Raw genomic sequence first — 18,944 nt, 5'->3', positions numbered from 1 at the left:
CATGGACTCAAGAAGAAAAAATTATGAATTAGTGAATTTATTTAGGAGAGAAATTATGAAGTGTGAGGGTTTTTATTTTTCATTTTATATTTTTTAAGGGGAAATTGGTATCTAGGAATAGGCTGGAGCAGTCACACATGCACATAGAAGACTGGACATAGAGGCCCCTTTAAAAAGCACACAATAGAGGACTTAGAAATAGTGAAGGGGGCTGGAGAGATGGCTTAGTGGTTAAGGCACTTGTTGGCAAAGCCTAAGGACCCAGGTTAAGTTCCCCAGTACCCTAGGTAAAACTAGATGCACAATGTGGCATATACATATAGAGTTCATTTGTAGCAGCTGGAAGTCCTAGTGCACCCATTCTCTCTGTCTCTTCTATCTCTCTCTGCTTATAAGTATATAAAAATATTTTTTAAATGAAATAGTGAAGGATTCAGGGATCAAAAATGAATCACACATGTAATAAAAGTGAGAAGGTACTCCAAAATCATGACACAGATAGAAGACAAGAACAAACACACTCAAGTGAAGATAATTATTCTCCCCTTCCAAGTAGTACAACCTCTTCATCAGACTCAGATGTGTAAGCAGAGACCTGATTGCTTCATGGTTTAAAGGCACTGAGGAAGAAGTAGGAACTTTCTTCTGGGAATGTTACTGGCAGCTATCTTGAATGAGACAGGGTCAAAGACAACTTTAAATTTGTCTTTGGACAGAATGGCATCTCTTTGTTTGCTCTTTGGCTTCTGTCCCTGACTACCTGAAAATAAAACTCCCTTTCCTGTGTATGCTTCAGAAGGACAGTAAATGTTAGTATTATCTTATTTTAAATCATGAATCTGGATAATTGTCATAATAAATATATGGGAGGATTGAAGGAATCCCAGAAAAGCAATAGAAAAAGACAAGTAAAATTTGAAGGGAAGAGACAAGAAAGGACTGGAGAAAGAGAAAAATTGTGATGGTAAGAGTCAGTAGACAAGAAAAATAAGGCAGAAACAATATCTAAAGAGAAGACTCAGATATTCCAATAGTAGTTGAAACTTTCAAACTGCAGACATAAAAAGCCCAATAAATTTCAAGCAATATGAATTAAAATGAAATCTCATATAGAACAGTGAAATAGCAAAACACCAAGTCAAAGAGATAAACATAAAAATAGTTGGGGCTGATAAAATTGTTCAATAGATAAAACACTTGTAACCCAACCCATTCAGTCCTGAGTTTGAACACCCAGTGCCCTCATAAAAGATGGGTGTGATGGAGAACACCTGTAATCCCACTGAAGGGAGGCAGAGACAGTATAATGTATAGGGTTTGCTAGCTAGATAATTTAGATAAACTGGTGAAGCCCAAGTTTAGTGACAAACCTTGCCTTAAAAAACAAGGTTGGATGGTAGAGAAACAATTTAGCAGTTAAGGCACTTGCCTTCAGAGCCTAAAACACAAGTCTGATTCTCCAGTGCCCACATGAAACCAGATGGACAAAGTGGTACATACATTTGGAGTCCATTTATATTAGCAGGAGGTCCTGGTGCACCCTTTCTCTCTGTCTGTCTTCAATCTCTCTCTTATAATCAAATTCATTACATATGTATGGTGGATACAGTTAAACTGGCAATTGACTTCAATAATGACACAAATGAAAAGGACAAAGTAGACCCTACTATACTGACAGAAGTTGATTGTTAAGGGTATAGGTAGTAAAAAAAGAGAACAAATAACTGGTATTATTAGAAAGACCAAAAGTTAGAAATGATATGATGCAGAGGAAGTAAACTCTTTATTTTTATTCGTGTACATGTGAGTGGTGTGTGTGCATCTGTGTATGTGTGTTTGCATGTATGTGAGTATGCATGCAAACATATATATGATGAGACTGGAAGCGGACATTGAGTATCTTTCTCCATCATTCTTCACTTATTTACCAAGGTAGGGTCTCTCTGTTGAACGCTAGGCTCACCAATTTAGCTAGTTATATTTGCTAGCTTGTCTCCATGATTCCTTGCCTCTACCTCCAGAGTGTAAGGGTTACAGGCTGATAGCAAGTATTTATACATGTACGAGGGATCAGAACTCTAATTCTCAGGCTTGTGCAGCAAGCAGAGCCAATTCCCTAGTCCAAGAAAGGGAACTCTCATGTACGGTTAGTAGGAATGTAAAATCAATACAATCACTAGGGAGAGTCTTCATCAAACTCAAAATATCCACCTATCTATCTAGTGGTATATGCCCAAAAGAAATTCATTCAGTATATGAAAGAGAAAGCTGGGCTTCCATGTTTGTTTTAGCAATTGACACAATAAACAAAATGTGAAATCAACTGGGATATGCATCAACAGATGAATGGGTAACAGAAATGCCATATGTGCACAGTGGAAGATTATTCAGTCATAACAAAAAAGAACTTTTGTTCTTTTTTGTTAAGTAACAATTCAGACACAGAAAGACAAATACTGTGTATTCTTACATATCCTACACAAATACAGACTAGAAGAGTGGTTAATGGTGGCTGTGAGAGGAAGAGGGCTTTGGGGAAACAAGAGCAAAAATGCAATTAGAAAGGAGCATTAACTTCTTATTTTCAATAGCACAGTAACACTACAATTTAAGTTTAATATTCCCCACACAAAGAAATGCCTTTTACCCTAATTTGATTACTATACATCATATAAATGTATAATATATCAAACAATCACCCTGTACCCATAAACAGGTATAATTTGGTATGTACATTAGAAAGTTTTAACAAGAAGAGAATGATTGTCAATAGACACACAAATACTAAAGTTGGATTGTGGCAGGCTTTCACTAAGGAAATTTCAAATGAAATAAATATGATCCCAGATAGAAGACTAGAAATATACAAAAGGTAAAAAAATATGATAAATGTCAGTAACTCCACATAAAAATTGACCTTTGAAACCAAGAGAATAATAAAAATAATACTGACTTGTGAAAAATCAAACAACAAATTTAAAATTTATCATAGTACTAGAAATAACTTGTAAAGGTCTTTCTGGAAAAGGCATTGTTCATATCATTAATTAAATAGATCAATAAATCAATAAAATTGAATACCTACTATATATTATACACAAAAATCTATTCCAGATGAATAGAAACCCTACTGGGACATTTAAAATGTTTTTAAAATAAATCAGGCATATATATTTGTTACTTGGGGGGAAGGAAAATATTCTTTTTAAGATTTTATGTGAAAAGTACAAGTCACAAAAGAAAATATTTAAATTCATAAATTGTAAAAATTCTGTTTAGGGCTACAGAGATGGTACAATGTGTAAAGGTACTTGGTTTTTAGGACAGATGGCCTCATTTCAATTTCCCAGTATACACATAAAGCTAGATTCACAAAGTGGGGACACGTATGTCTCAAGTTTGTTTACAGCAGCAGGAAGCCCTAGAGTGTCCATACTCCATTTCTCTGTCTATCTTTTGATCTCCTTACTTCTTTCTCTCAAATACATGAAAGTAATTTTTAAAATTTCTATTCAATGGAGTAAAATGAGATAAGCAAAATTGAAAACTGCACTGGAAAAACCTTTTTAGTATATTTATTATTGCTAAAGGATTGATACCAAGAATAATTTAAGAATTCCCACAGATAAAAAAATGTGTAAATCAAGTGACCCAATAGAAAGAAGACAAATAACTTAAGTGACTTCCTTATTAAAAAAATGAAAACCAAATGATCTACTCATCATAGAACATGTCTATTGACATCTTTATGAGCGGTGATGTTATAGACAGCACCATATTTCTGGGATGAACATCCAAATTAGGCACAGTTGGGGGAAGAGCTTACAAATCCATGGAAGTTCCATCAAGAATGGTGGAAGATGCTGGCTCCCATTCATAAATCCAAGCAGAGAAAAATCATTACTGCCCTACAAACATCGACAGCAACAAACACAAACCAGCAAGAAAAAGGAGCATCAGAGTGTAGACCTTTCTGCACACCTTACAGCTGGAATTAGGATCTGCTTCCAAATACACCTTTGTGACTGATCCCAGGATCTACCTCCAGTGATACCTTCTCCAACCAGGATGCTGGAGACCTAAGTTAAGAGCTTTAATAAAACACTTGTGTCTATGGAGGACACTCAAATTACAACAAATGACATATGATCAAAAATAGCAATGGCATATGCTTTCAGGTTTACCAACTTTTTTCTTAATGAGTTAACTTTTTATAGTTTGTTTTTATTTATTTGCAAGCAAAAGTGACAGAGAGGGACAGAGAGATGGAGAAAGAAAGAGAGAGAGAGAGGGAGAGGGAGATTATGGGCACAGAAGGGCCTCCAGCCACTGTAAAGCAACACCAGATGAGTGTGCCACCCTATGCATCTGGCTTTGTATAGACACGGTATGTAAGGCTTTGTAAGCAAGAGCCTTAAGCACTAAGCCATCTCTCCATCCCATGTTTAATATCAAAAAGTAATTTATAAGGCTGGCAATATGTTGGTGAAAATGTAAAGCATACTTAACCCTTGAACAATGCTTATTTATAGAAGCCGCTGTTGTGGTAGGAAGGACATTTTCCTGTAAAGTTAAAGGTGTGTATACTGTTACCCTGTGCGTGTAAGGTCTATTATTTATTTATTTAAAGTAGAAAACTTTGTATGGCCACTTCATATGTTGATACTATCACTCTAAGTTCTTAATATATATTTAGAAATAAACATAATCTAATATACACAGATGAGATAATCCCACATGATAGAGAAAATGAGCTGTAATTCTACTGTTGCTTGTTCTTCCTACTTAGGTTACAAGAAAATAATTTTGAAGAAACTGAATGTTATGGAAGAGTATATTGGATATGATTCTCTATTTATAATGTACAATAGCAGTGCAAAGAAGGCCTGGGAAAAATGCTCAGTGGTTAAAGCTCTTGCCTGCAAAACCTGTTGGCCTAGGTTCATTTTTCTAGTACCTACATAAATGCCAGATACACAAAGTGGCACATATACCTGAAGCTTAATAATATTCATTTTCTTGGACTTTCATTCAAGGACTTTTTTTTTTTCTTTTTTGAGGTAGGATCTCACTCTAGCTCAGGCAGACCAAGAATTCACTATGTAGTCTCAGGGTGGCCTCGTACTTTCAGCAACCCTCCTACCTCTGCCTCCCAAGTGCTGGTATTAAAGGCATGCACCACCATACCTGGCTTAAGGATTTTTTTATAGCATAGTTTGTACAAGGATAATTTTGCCTCCATTAAAAATAAATGTTAAGAAAAAGTTTAAACAATAATGAAAAAATAATAGCACATTTTTTTAAACAAGCAAAGAAATATATAGAGTGTCACATACTAGGAGAGATTTATGCCATTAGGAGGGATTTTCCATATCCTTACCAAATTGGAATATACAGTTGTTCTGTACATATTATAGTAAACTCAATGCTAAATTAATGACTTGAAAATGCATTCTACACTAAAAGCCAATGCAGGAGTCAAAGGTTCTTAGATACACTAACTGATGATTTAACTGGTCCCAGTTTAACTACACAGCCAAGTATAAATTCTGCTGTTAGCCATACATGAAAACAAATTTTGCTGCAGAATTTGGCACATTGCTGCTTTGTTTGTCCCCAGACTGTGACCTTTAATTAGCATTGCTTTTGTAACACTGTGTTTCTAGATATAGGTCCTTGCCTTGTTATTTAAAACAAGCTGTGAAACAGAAACCTATTATGTTTTTAAAGATTGCAAGGAGAAGCTGTGGAGAAAACTTTTAATCAAATGCATTAGTAATTCTAAACAGCTTGCAGTTTCCTTGTGCCATAAGAGCAAACTGGATCTGCGACAGTAAAAACTCCATCTCGTTGGAAGAAAGAACAAGAGAATGAGTGGAGAGATCAGGCATTTTCAAACACCTTGCTGGCTGAACTTGTTCAGTCTTCAGGTGAAGAACACATAGGAGAGATTCCAGTGTGAGCTCTCCACGGGGATCTCCAGCATGTGGGTTTTCCTCAGATACCCTCTTTGACCTCTTTTCTTTGTGTTTCTTCCCTCTACTGAGCTGTCTTCTTTTCATTGTCTCCTGCCCCTCAGTTTTAAAAGGATTGACCCAGACCCAGAAAAATTTAAGAAGTTTTGACTCATGCCAACTTCCTGTGTATGGAAGTTCCCTAAGGACAGGTGACATTACTTATTTCACTCAGCATTCCTTTCTAGACAGAAGAAACCTTCAAGTACTTTGTTAGAGTACTTGGGCTGTGAGATTTATATTAAACTGAGTCTGCAGAGAAGAAATTCCAAGTCAGAAGGCCTTATACCTCCCTCAGTGCCAAGTTCAAATAAGAATAAAAGAAGGTTTTGCTATAGCAGATCCCATAGACAGCTTCACAAAAATGTTTGCAGAATTGTACCTTGTGGAGATTCACAGTAGAGTGGCAATGTTTGGCTATTTTAAACCTTTCTTTCTGGAGACATTTGAGTCATGGTACCCCAAAGTAAGTTAGAAATTAACTTGCAAGACACCAGTTTGTCTTGCCCTCTGGGAAAAATCTCTTTATTTGCTCCAGATGAACTTTGTGTCTGTATTACCAATACTTAAAGCATTCCTCAAACATTAGCAGTAAATTGTGAATTTTTCAAGTGTTTCACTCTGCAATGAGAAGAAATTCAGTGCAATCCACATTCAATTGGAATGAACACTGACTGCACTGTAATAAAACCTGGCGTAATGTTTTGTGATAGAGACCAAACTGCATTTCTCAGAAAGCACTCTATTTTCTAAATAATCCCTTTCCTTCTGCGGTTGCATGTTAAGGCAGAAAATAAAGTAGATTAACAGACTTTGTGCAAAGCATTTGGTTTGAGTTGAAGAGTGTAGACAAACCTAGGAATGGCATTCTTGCTATAAGCACTCCTCTAAAGACTCAAATAGTCCCTCTCCCAAATTCTGTACTTTGCTTGCAGCTCACATTATATTGCAATTTCCTCTTTGAGTTCTTAGATTTGTCATATTAAATTGCTCTACTATCATTTGAAGTGAGAGTTATGGCTAAGACGTGATCAGCTGACTGAAAACAAATGTCTAGGGCAGGCAGTCAGTTCCAAAGATTCATGAGCGTATAACACTCCTGGAATAGAACGCGGTCGTTCTCTTTATTGCTTATTACTTTGTTGTCTGAGTTGGAGCACAGAGAGAATTACTGTGGAGCCTAAAAACATTGTCAGTCTCTAACATCCAACTTCTTATAAACAAACACGTAAAGAGCTATGTCCTATTTTGTGTTTCTAGCCCACTTTTTCTCAGGCTGCAGAATTTTACATTTCAAAGACACAGAGATGAATAAAACAATGCTGCTGCACTGTGGAATGCTAGAATGGTTCATAAATTGTGTGTGTGCTCAAACTCAAATATCTTACAGAGAAGGAAATGTTGAGTCCATTGCATCCAGCAAGTGCTTACTGGGCACAATCAGAGGGTCAAGTTGTAGTTGGCTGAAGATAGACTACAAAAGGGATTTCTCTGCAATGAAAGCAAAATTCTTACAAAAAGGAGTGGAGAAACATCTATGGGGCATTTTATACAGCTTTGATTCAATCTGACTAGGAATAAAGAAGAGGTCTTTACTGGAAGAGATATCTTGTAAGATTGAATTTGGTACCAGGCATGGTGATGCATATCTGTGATCCCAACACTTGGAAGGTAAAAGCAGAAGGATCAGAAGTTCAAGGCTAGCCTCGGGTAAATAGTGGGTGTATAGCCAGCTTTGGATTACATGACACCATCTCAAACATATGGAGAGAGAGAGAAAGAGAAAGAGAAGATGAGAGAGCTCAACTTTGAAATATGAGGAAAGTCTTTATATATTTGCTTTTATTAATGCCAGATATTCAAAATTTTAAAACATACTGTCCTTAACAGTTTTTCCACCAAAATTCTTTTTATAGTATTAACTCATAACTATAGTGCCCCAAAATTCTATAAAAATATACAATGTGTGTGCATATATTCACTTGAATTTTAGATGATGATTTTTCACTACTACTGTTAATTAAGATCAATTTTATTTTGTTGTAATCATTTCTTTTGATCTATGTGATTGCTCCTATGAGGCATACTCCAGTTTGGCTGCTTTTGTTATTAGATTTTCTTTGTAGGATTTGTAGGGTTGGATGTAAATAAGACATCCATGGTGTGGTACTGGTCCAAAAATTCCTAAAAATTCACATGACTTCCTTACAGGTGTCTTGGCTAATATAACCTCTCACTCTTTGAGATATCATTGGCTATGTAAACTTGTATGTTTTCCATGAAAATCGTAAGTCTTCTTATCATAGCTTAATTACTTAAATCCAAGTCTTCCTAAAACTAATTTATTGGGCTTATTGCTATAGTCAGACTTACAAATTATCCAAGTAAATATACACAGGTTAAGGAAACATTCCTACCTTTTACCTGATAGTTCCATCTGCAGTTCACTGAGGCCTCTGATCTACATTTTGAGTGCTAGATATTCACATTGATCCATGGCAAGTCTGGTCCCCAAAGCAGTTCTATAACAATAGGGTTCCTCTGCTCTGCAACAAGCCACGTCAGTCATATTAAGGACCAGATGAAAGCAAATGCTGCAATCTTACCAACTATTCAGCAATCTACCCAAAAATGGTATAGTCTGTCATCTGTATAGACCTATTAAGAAAATGACTGCAGGTTAGAAAAATGGCTTTGATCAAAATGTCAAATTTAAAGAAGTTTGCACATGGTGTTATGAGAAATTTGTCCCCCTGAAAAAACTGTAGTGTTTGTAGTATCTTAAGTAACACAAAACAGATATCATAGTTGTGTGATCATGATTCTGGACATGGGCTTTCTCCATAAGCATCAGGTTTCACCATTACCAGGGAGAGCATTGCTAATAATTTTTAGTATGCTTCAAAAAGTTTACAAATAAAATTTCATGTTTTCCATTGCTTTATGTATTTTCAACATTATAGAAATTTGATTAATAGTACAAGGCTTCATCTACTGGTGTTTTTGTATTCTAGGTGGAAGTTAAATGGAACAGATGTTGACATTGGGATGGATTTCCGCTACAGCATTGTTGAAGACAGCTTGTTGATCAATAATCCCAATAAAACCCAGGATGCTGGAATATACCAGTGCATAGCAACAAATTCATTTGGCACCATTGTTAGCAGAGAAGCAAGACTTCAGTTTGCCTGTAAGTAGCAATTATGTCATGCTGCAAATGCTGTGAGTGTGTGTACCATTATTTAAATAAGTTTTTAAAACATCCCCTTTGAAAAAAACCATAAAATTTTAATTTATTATGGATCTTCTTTGCCCTTTATTCACATTTGGAAAATATTTTATTTGTAGAATGAGTTATAAATATGAATGGAATGAGGTATGCTTCTGCTGTCATAGGGATTGAGATGGTTTAGTTATATGAAAATTGAAAGACCCAGAAACTAAACTGACGCCATGAAGGGATTCAGTAGGGCACTGCCCTGGCTGGGCTTAAGTCTCAGGTTCCTGCTTAAGCATCAGGCAACTGCCCTGACATACGGTCAGGAAAGATATCCGCCCAAGGGCCCGAGTCACCCCTAGACATGCCTAGGACATGCCTGAGACCTGTCCCTTCTGCCTTTCTGCCCCAGCCAAGCTAAAACATAGAAATGTTACTGCTGCTTGCTTAGCCAATCACAATGGAGATTACCTCTTCTGCCTAGAGTTCCCCTAGCTCCTGCCCCAACTTTGCTGGCCAAAATCCCGAGCCAATCAGAAGAGTACAAATACAGTTACTGTTTAAATCAACCAATCATGTACACATCCCTTCTTCTATGTTCAAATCCCTATAAAAACCCTACCCTCCCACTACTCGGGGCTCTTGTACAGATCCACTCTATTGGTGAAGTCAAGAGACTGAGTTTAAGCCTGAAATAAAGCTCCTTGCCCTTGCATACGTGTTTGGTTCTCCTTGGTGGTCACTGGGGATGCCGAGAACTGGGCATAACATTAATGGGATTATAAGATGCTATTCATAAATAGACATTCACATATCAATTGAAGTTTACATACAATAAATGCATGCAACAAACTACAAACATACACATTTTAAATAAAATGCCTTTCAAAGGTCATTCAATTGCCAGTAACTGATGATTTGATAGACTACATTAACATAAAATTCAGACTTGGAACAAATAATCCCTCAGTAGCCAATTAATCAATTAATGCTATATTCCCCATTTTTACTTCATGCAGTAGGAAAGTTTATAAAACTATCTTAAATTTAGAGGTGAAATATTATTTGCCTCTTACATTTCAAGTTTATAATATTAAAAGACAAATTAAGGTTTCCGCTCAATAGAAGTGTATATGTGAAGGATAGTAGAATTTAGAAGTAAAAAGTTGAAATTAAAGCTTAAAGATCAAGAACCATAAGCAAACCTTTGCGTATAGACACCTTTGAGGATTGATGTTCAGCTGCAGGTGAGGGTTTATATATTTTCCTAGGCTTATATATTGCCTTGTATGAAATCCCACACATATAGGAGTGTACTACTGCCAACGGCTTCACAATTGTTAAACCTGTAGATAGTCACACTAAAGATTCTCATTAACAAATCCGCTCTGGGAAACTGATATCAAATATGCCTAATATTCAGTGCTTCATCTAATATTGATGATTGGTGGCACTTTTATTAATTGAGATATGAACTTTCTACAAATTACTTATTTGTGGGATTCTTGAGTTATCTCATCTGTGACTGTATCCTGAGGCATTCATCTCAATATTCTTAGGTATACAGAGTAATAGGAGGATAATATGCCTGATTAAGTGCTACTGGGCCTAGGTACTTACTCCTCTTGGTTTAGAAGATGTTTGTCCTTAATTTTTTTAGTAATGGCAAATGGATATTTCTAGATTTGTTCTACAATGCAATTATGTAATCATAGATGCTCAGAGTAAGGTGACCCCCACTGCTCAGCAAATCTTATGATTCTTTGATTTTTGGATTTCCTGGTACAGCAAAGTTTTAAGGCTACTAAGAATAAAAATCTAGAGATGGATATAGCATTACCAATCATTTTTCTGTTGTTTTAAAATTCACTAAAAATAAATAAATTATGAGTCATCAAGACCATTCTTTCACAAAAGTAGGCAATCTGACTATCAAAAAATGCTGAAAGACAAAATCTGGTATGAAATAGAACAATTTACCTCAGAGAAATGTTCCTCTAGTAGGTCAGCCTGAAAAGCAAGATTTGGAATCTATCTCACTAAGACCACATTATCAGGAATAGAGGCAAATATATAACATCCACCATCCAAAGTCTTTGATTATGAACACTCAGTTTAAAAAACTATGCTGACAGAAAGGTCATCCATCCTTCATACATAGCCTTGGTACAGTATCTTACACAAAGACTCATTTACAGTAGTTTTCTCTACCATTCAAAAATTCAAAAAAAAAAAACCCTATTTAAGTTATAATCAAATAATATAAATTTCTATTGTTTTCACTTACAACTCTTATTGTAGGAAAATAGTTAAGTTTCAACTATGTGACAGTGTATCTTGTCCTATAATTCTTTTCTCCTTTACTCTTAATTGTATTGATTTATCTATTAAGTTGTGACCTTATAAAAATGTATACAGCCTCATCCTTGTGCCTAGATCTTCAAAGACACTAGAAACCATTACATACATGCAATGAACTTCTACTGCAACTAATGTAGCTGGCAATATTGTTCGTTTTTCAAATGTACTAGTCTCACAAGAAAACCTCATTTTGAAGATGTGGAAAAGAACCAAATTTTATATGCAAAATTTAAGATTATTTTTTTCATGAGTCTCTCTTAATCAACAGCTATCTAACATGTCATTTTATTAACCTAACTTCAAAATATGTTTATCTATGAAATGAGTTTTCCCACTTACTGACCATTTGTTTTATTACATTTGATATTATGTTAAATGTAGCTTTTAACATGGAATATTGACTGTCTTTCTTATACAGTGGTAGTAGAAAATTTGATAAATATGCCTCCATTCAAATTACTGTTACAACTTGTTGACCAGGATGTAGACCTATGCAGCATACCTCAGGAGAACCTCCAGTAAGATGAAATCAGAGCTGGGAATGGTGGTTCATGCTTATAATACCAGTCATTGGGAAGCTGACGTGGGAGCATTTCAAGTGTTCAAAGTCAGCTTGGGCTAGAGTGAGACCCTGCCTCAAAAAGCTAAACTAAAACAACAACAACAAAAAAAGTGAGGCCAGGTCATTATATCATTAATGATTATACCTGTTACAACTTTTAACAACTCTCCTACAATTAAACCCTAAATTTTCTTGTATTACCTTACAATGATGAGAATCTGTGATAAAATCAAGACATACTATTTATTTAGTATTCTATCTTTCCTGGTCTCTATCTTCAAGTCCTTCTTTAACCATTTATCGTGAAACAACCAGAGTCATCTTTTAAAAATGTAAAGTAGATCATTCCACTTCCCTGATTTATACTTCCTATTGTGCCTAGAATAAATTCAAATTCATTACCAGGCATTATTTTAATTTGTCAAATACTCACAAATTCATTTTTTGTTTTATTCTTGTAGCAGATGTTGATACTTTCATTCTCTTTTGCCTGATGAGCTTCCCTGACCCAATCTTTCAAAAGGCTAACATCATATAATCCTTCATTACCATTGTGGTTTCAATGTAAAATGCCCCACATTGTTCACATGAACATTTGGTCTCTGCTAGTGGCACTATATGGGAAGGTTGTGTAGCCATTAGGAAGGGACTTACTGGAGCTACTGTGTCACTAGGAGAAGGCCATTCAGTTTTATAGCTCAGCCCCACCTCCCTATTGGTCCTCTGCTTCCTGATTGTAATGTGAAACTTCCTCTTGAAACTATAAGCTGAAAATAAACTGTTTCTGTCCTTAAGTGGCTTCTGGGTCAAGTATTTGTTCCCAGCAATGAGAAGGTAATTGATATCATTCCCAACTTTGATGTAATCACTTCAGTCTTTCTAAGACTTTACTTAACATAGCAAAAAATGTCTATCATTTCTTTTTCTCCCTACCTTCTGTTGCTCTCAACTTGAATGTCACAACATCCCCTAGTTCATTTACAAGAGTTAATAAAACCTGAGATAATTTTGTCCTTTTTTGCCCTGAGGAAAACCCAACAGACTGCTGCTGCTGCTGCTGCTGCTGCTGCTGCTGCTGCTGCTGCTGCTGCTGCTGCTGCTTCTTCTTCTTCTTCTTCTTCTTCTTCTTCTTCTTCTTATTATTATTATTATTATTATTATTTTAATGAGAAAGAGAGATAATTCCCATGCCAGGGACTCCAGCCACTGCAATAGAACTCCAGATGGTGTGCCACCTTGTGTGTACATTCTACCTGTGTGATTGTGTCACTTTGTGTGTCTGGCTTACGTGAGACCTGGAGAGTACAACATGGAACCTTAGGCTTCACATGCAAGTACTTTAACTGCTAAACTGTCTCTCCAGCCCCCTATTTACTTTTGATTCTTCTGAAGATTTAACTTCTAAAAGTCCTGAAATGATCTTCACCATAGTACATCTCCTGAATTTGTTGCAGTTTATATAGATTAAGGAGTCTCTTTATTAATTTGCCATTCAATACCACAATAAAAATATATATAATAAGGAATGGTGGATTTTTTAAATAGGACTATACTTCTGATATCATACCAATTTTCTGGAATTGAGATTTCTGATCCTCAATCTACAGTTGGATTTAAGATGTTTTCTTTTTCCTGACCTTTTAAATTTATAAGACAAAAACTTGAAAGATGTCACCTATATTCAAAATCCATTTTTAATTGGCTGAATATTTTTTTTCAGCGAGTAAAAATAAAAGTGAGACAGTAGCATCTTTAAAATATTAGAGTTCTTTTATACCAAGCATTTTTATAATCATTGAGGAAGCAATGCTACTTTTTAACCACACTCACTGCCATAGACAGTGAAAATGTGTCTTCATATGATTGTTATATATGAAAGGAAGTTCATAGGTTTCTTAGCTTGCATCTTTTTAAAAGTTAAAAGGAAGATTAAAGTAACTGAATTATTCACTGTTATTATAAAGCTATAGAAACAAAGGAATTCAACCTTCCATTCTATTGCAGTACAACCTTTCTCTCTACTACTTTAGACCTCCTTAATTCAATAGAAAAACATGTGTATTAACCTTTCTGTAATGTTCCAAATTTCAAATTTAATATTTTATTTTTATGTATTTATTTTTGAGAAAGAGAGAGGCAGAGAGAGAGAGAGAGAGAGAGAGAGAGAGAGAGAGAGAGAGCACACCAGAGCCTTTGTAAACGAACTCAGACACTGTGTCACCATTGTTTGGGTACTGGGAAATCAAACCTGAGTCCATAGGCTTCACAAGCAAGGCCTTAAACACTAAGCTGTTTCTCCAGCTCTCAAATTTATTTTATATGCTTTCTGCTAGTTTATCCATAGAACAGATATATTAGGTAGATATTACTATTCATAGTTTATGAATTATTAAAACTGTCAATGCTGCTTTTGTTGATAGAACTTGGTAATGACTAACATTTTCAACTAACATAATTAAATTGAATTAATTGACCTAGGCAAAATTTCTAGTTCACTAGAGATGATGCCTCTAAGAATCTCTTCTCCTAACATTTTTTTTAATGTAATGTCTTAATAATAGAATTTTTTCTTTGATTAAGCAACACAGCATAATTTGAATCCCTCTTGATGAGGTAGGGACACTTTGGCATGCATTCGCTATTGTAATGTAATTTGGAGCACTTTGTTTTTCAGTGTCCCCAGCAGTACCAGTCATGAGCAATCACCTCCCCTGTTCCCTTCCCCTGCTGAGCACCTCTTTACCCTTAGGTTTCACCTAGGGCTACATAACCTAATTTGCTCAATGCCTGGCACTTAGTAAATTCATAATAAAAGTTGTTAAATTAATGAATAAAAAGGAATTAGACATTAAATCATCACACATAAGGAATGAGGAGAACTGCTGAGTTCAAGGACTTTCTAAGCGCCGTTGGAGTACTGTGGAGTCATGTGAAAGCCTTTTCTCTCTGTAATTGTGCAGATGACATTTGACATCTTAATTCCAGATGTCCATGTGTGCAACAGGGAAAACCTTATACATGAGATACATTAAATATGGCTTCATAGGAAAGGTGACCTGAAGTGTTTAAGGCTGGCTTTCCTTTCAACTTCAGTGTAATTCTCCAAACCTCATCTATTCTGTTGACTTGCTGATACCATGAGAATACATAATGTGTATAATAATTATGCATATATTTGTAACTCAGATTTTAACGAAATTGTTTTCAGGTTCTATAATGAGAATAATTAATAACAATATTTCTGCTTGAAAAGTTAAGACACAAATAACCAATTTATTTTAAATAGATTATAAAACAATCTGAATATTGATATTTTATGGTAAACAACTATAGATTGGTTTATTCCCATGCAAAAATTGACATGCTAGTATAAGTTTCTTACTCCCATTTCGTTCCTCCCTCACATCTGAAAATGCTGTACTTTAAAAGTATACTATTATGTAGAACTTTCAAGAGAATAATCTGTCCTGACCCGCGGGACCTCGTTATTCGTGGGGACGAGGGGGACCCAAACCTGAAATAAGATGGGCGAGAGAGAGGAAGAGACTCAAGCAAATGTACACTTGTCAAGAGTCCAATTTTATTGAGCCACAGCGGCCTTTTTAAGGGTTAGGGTCTTGGGTGAGAGGGGGGCTGGAGGAGGCAGGTGGTGGAAAGTTACAGAATCTTCTTGGCCTTTGGCCTAGGACAGTTTGCAGTTATTCCAAGAATTCACGGTATAGTTCTCATGTCTCTGCAGTTGCCAGGCAGGATGTTAATTAGTTAGGTGTGGCGGGGTGAGGGGATGGAATCAGTTAGGTATGGCAGGGTGGGGGGGATGAGGAAAGGTCGGAAGTTGCTCAGGGCAGAAGTTATCTCAGGGCAGAGGTTATTTCAGGGCAAAGGTCTGTTCAGGGCTCATCTCCTCGTCTCCAACAATAATCTAATAACTTTGATTATTAACTTGTCAGAGTGATTGCTTAATAAACATTGTGTGGGGACTTGTTCCTGGAAGTTCAGCTGTTTAAAACAATTTAGCTCTATAAAGCAAAAGACTAACTATCATCTCAAGTTGCACATCACTATAGCTCATATATAAGTAGATCCAAATTGTTCATGGTAAAATTAACTTTAACAAAATCCAGTTAGTTGCCTGCTACAAGGAGGCTGGCATTGTCTTGGTCAGGGCCCAAGATAATGCTGTTCTGGAGGAAGCAATGAGTGGTTCTTGGCTTGTGCTTTTTTATGTTGGTACCTGGCTTAAGATAGGAAATAAAACTAGAATGATACTCTGCATTTGCCCATTTTCCACATGTGTTGAGAGGAAGAAGACAGAACATGAAAATATTGAAAAGATGGGCTGGAGAGATGGCTTAGTGGTTAAGCACTTGCCTGTGAAGCCTAAGGACTCCAGTTCGAGGCTCTGTTTCCAAGGAATCACGTTACCCAGATGCACAAGGGGCTGCACTTGTATGGAGTTTGTTTGTGGTGGCTGGAGGCCCTGGCATGCCCATTCTCTCTCTCTCTCTCTCTCTCTCTGCTCTCAAATAAATAAATAAAAATAAACAAAAATATGTTTTTAAAAGAAAAAATATTGAAAAGATGGAAGAAGAAAAATACAGGTGAGTGGTGAAGAGAATGGGGTGCCAAACCCATTTATAAGAATAGAGTAACTAAATCATAGCATAACTGACTAGGATGTCTGAAACCCTGGGTTTAGTCCCTCAGCAATGCAAGAAAAAATAAAATCCACTCTGAGTTCATTTAATTACCTTTATCAGTTGTGTCACCCAACATAAGTTGTATAGTGAAACTCTCAAATGAATGCATAGCAACTGATTAGATAAATTGGTTGAAAATTCTTTCTTATGGCTGTTACAGCCAGCCTTGTCTGAATTTTCCTTAATTAAGACATGCTGTCAACTCAGATAATCGTGGGGGTTGGGTTGGTGATAATTTAAAAGTATTAAACTGAGAATGCTCTATTGTATTTACACTGAGCATTTTGTTAGCCTTGTTCTTGATCCCTTATCATTTCTTCTGCTTAGTGAAATTTTAAATGTTCATTCTTTTAAGCATTCAGTAATTAGCTTATCCTTCATATCTAAAGAGTAAAATGGGCAGTCAATTAGAACAATAGCTGTGTGTTTGATAGTTAGCCAAACTACTGACTGGCTTGTCTGATTTTTTTAATTAGTGCTTAAATAGGCAGAGTTTTGTTTCTAAGCAATAAAATGTTGACAGATAAATGGATAACTAATTTGTGAATGTTTATATCAATTAGGACTTAATTTTGACAACTGGCTGAGTGGTTAAGGTACTTGCCTGCAAAGCTTAAGGACCCATGTTTGACTCTGCAGATCCCATGTTAGCCAGATGTACATGGTGACACATGCATAAGGTTGTGTATGTGCCCAAAGTGATGCTCTAGTCTGGAGTTTAATTGCAGTGGATGGAGGCCCTGGCCCTGCCAATTCTCTCTCTCTCTCTTTCTCAAAGAAATACCAGTTCAACTCTGAGTTATATAGAAAAATATATGTTAAAAATTAACTTGTAGAAAATTTGGGTATCAATACCAAAATCAACTCTTTTTCTTCAAAGAAAGAATAATTTTTTTTCATTTGACTAGTTGGAAGAATTCTGCCCCAAACTTGTTGAGTTTCTCAAATAATGATTTTAGTTAAATAGTTTCTTCATAACTCTGAGAAATATACTTTTGTTATTTCTAAGCCAAACACCTAATTTACATTACTGGGTGATAATACTCTAATAGATTACCACAAACATCCTCCTAAAATCTACCTGCTTAGAAATTGTAAATGTGACCTTGCCTTAAAAAACAAAAAAAACCTTTCTGGTTAGAACAAAAGATCTAGGAATGCGATCATCCTGAGCTAACCAGGTAAATCTTAAATCCTGTGGGAAGTGTCCATGTAAGAGACTGAAGAGAAGATATACAAGGTAGAGGAGGCATTGTGACTCTAGATACTTCAGAGTTTGGACCAGCACAAGAAAGTGACTACTGGTAGCTACCAGAAGCTGAGTTAAGCAAGGCATTCTTCCTGGATCCTCTAGAGTTCAGCACTTGATCATACCTTAATTTTGGAATGTAGCCTCCAGAAATGTCGCACAACATATTCTGTCTGAAGCTATCAGATTTTTGCTAACTTATTTGGGGTAGTCCCAGAAACTAAACAGAACAATATATACATAATTCCTTTCATGAACACTGTGATAAAGAAAACACCATATTCTAGTCAATATGATCAATATGTGGTTATTTTTGTAACTTAGCTATATTAGTATACAAGGGATGGTATCTAGGAAATGGGAAATTACCTGTGTACATTTTGTGCCAGACCATGCCTCTCACCTGAGAGCATAATGGTGTTCTGAACTTCAAGTACTAGGCCTTGCCCAAATCATGACAATAGTAGTTACAGAAATTCAAGCAGCAACCTTTTCCTTTCCCCAGGACATTTCGTACTCCCACTTGGAATAGAATTAGCCCTTTCTCCATAGGGCAATAAATTGGAGTTATTTAGAGTAAGCTGTTGGCCCTGAATCCCTCTCTCTGGATTTTTTTTTCTAGGTCATTCTCCCTGAATTTGACCCCTTTGTCTGGTGCTCTAAAGCCCTACAAACTGACTATTATTGCATTAGAATGTCTGACCTACCGGCAGCTGTAACAGTTCTTCTGCAGTCTCACAAGCATTGTTATCACTCGTGCTATGACATTTCTAGCCTCAGTGCCAGCAGGGTTTAGCTTCTGCTGTCATCCCTATCAGCCCTTTCCCTGAGTGGGCTCTAA

At 36.1% G+C, this 18,944-nt stretch overlaps 1 protein-coding gene across 10 annotated transcripts in view; it reads left to right on the top strand.

The window, feature by feature from the left end:
- Positions 1 to 18,944, top strand: part of Cntn4 (contactin 4) — a 1,052,004-nt gene that overhangs the window by 681,841 nt on the left and 351,219 nt on the right. For all 10 annotated transcript variants that reach the window (XM_045133612.1, XM_045133613.1, XM_045133605.1 and 7 more), the window contains one exon: positions 9,029 to 9,204. In XM_045133612.1, coding sequence (XP_044989547.1) covers positions 9,029 to 9,204 — 176 coding nt within the window. The remainder of the gene's footprint in view (positions 1 to 9,028; positions 9,205 to 18,944) is intronic.

This window comes from Jaculus jaculus, chromosome 14, assembly GCF_020740685.1.
Source record: "Jaculus jaculus isolate mJacJac1 chromosome 14, mJacJac1.mat.Y.cur, whole genome shotgun sequence".
In the NCBI taxonomy this organism is placed as follows: Eukaryota; Metazoa; Chordata; class Mammalia; order Rodentia; family Dipodidae; genus Jaculus; species Jaculus jaculus.
This window is presented reverse-complemented; position numbering and strand designations above follow the sequence as displayed.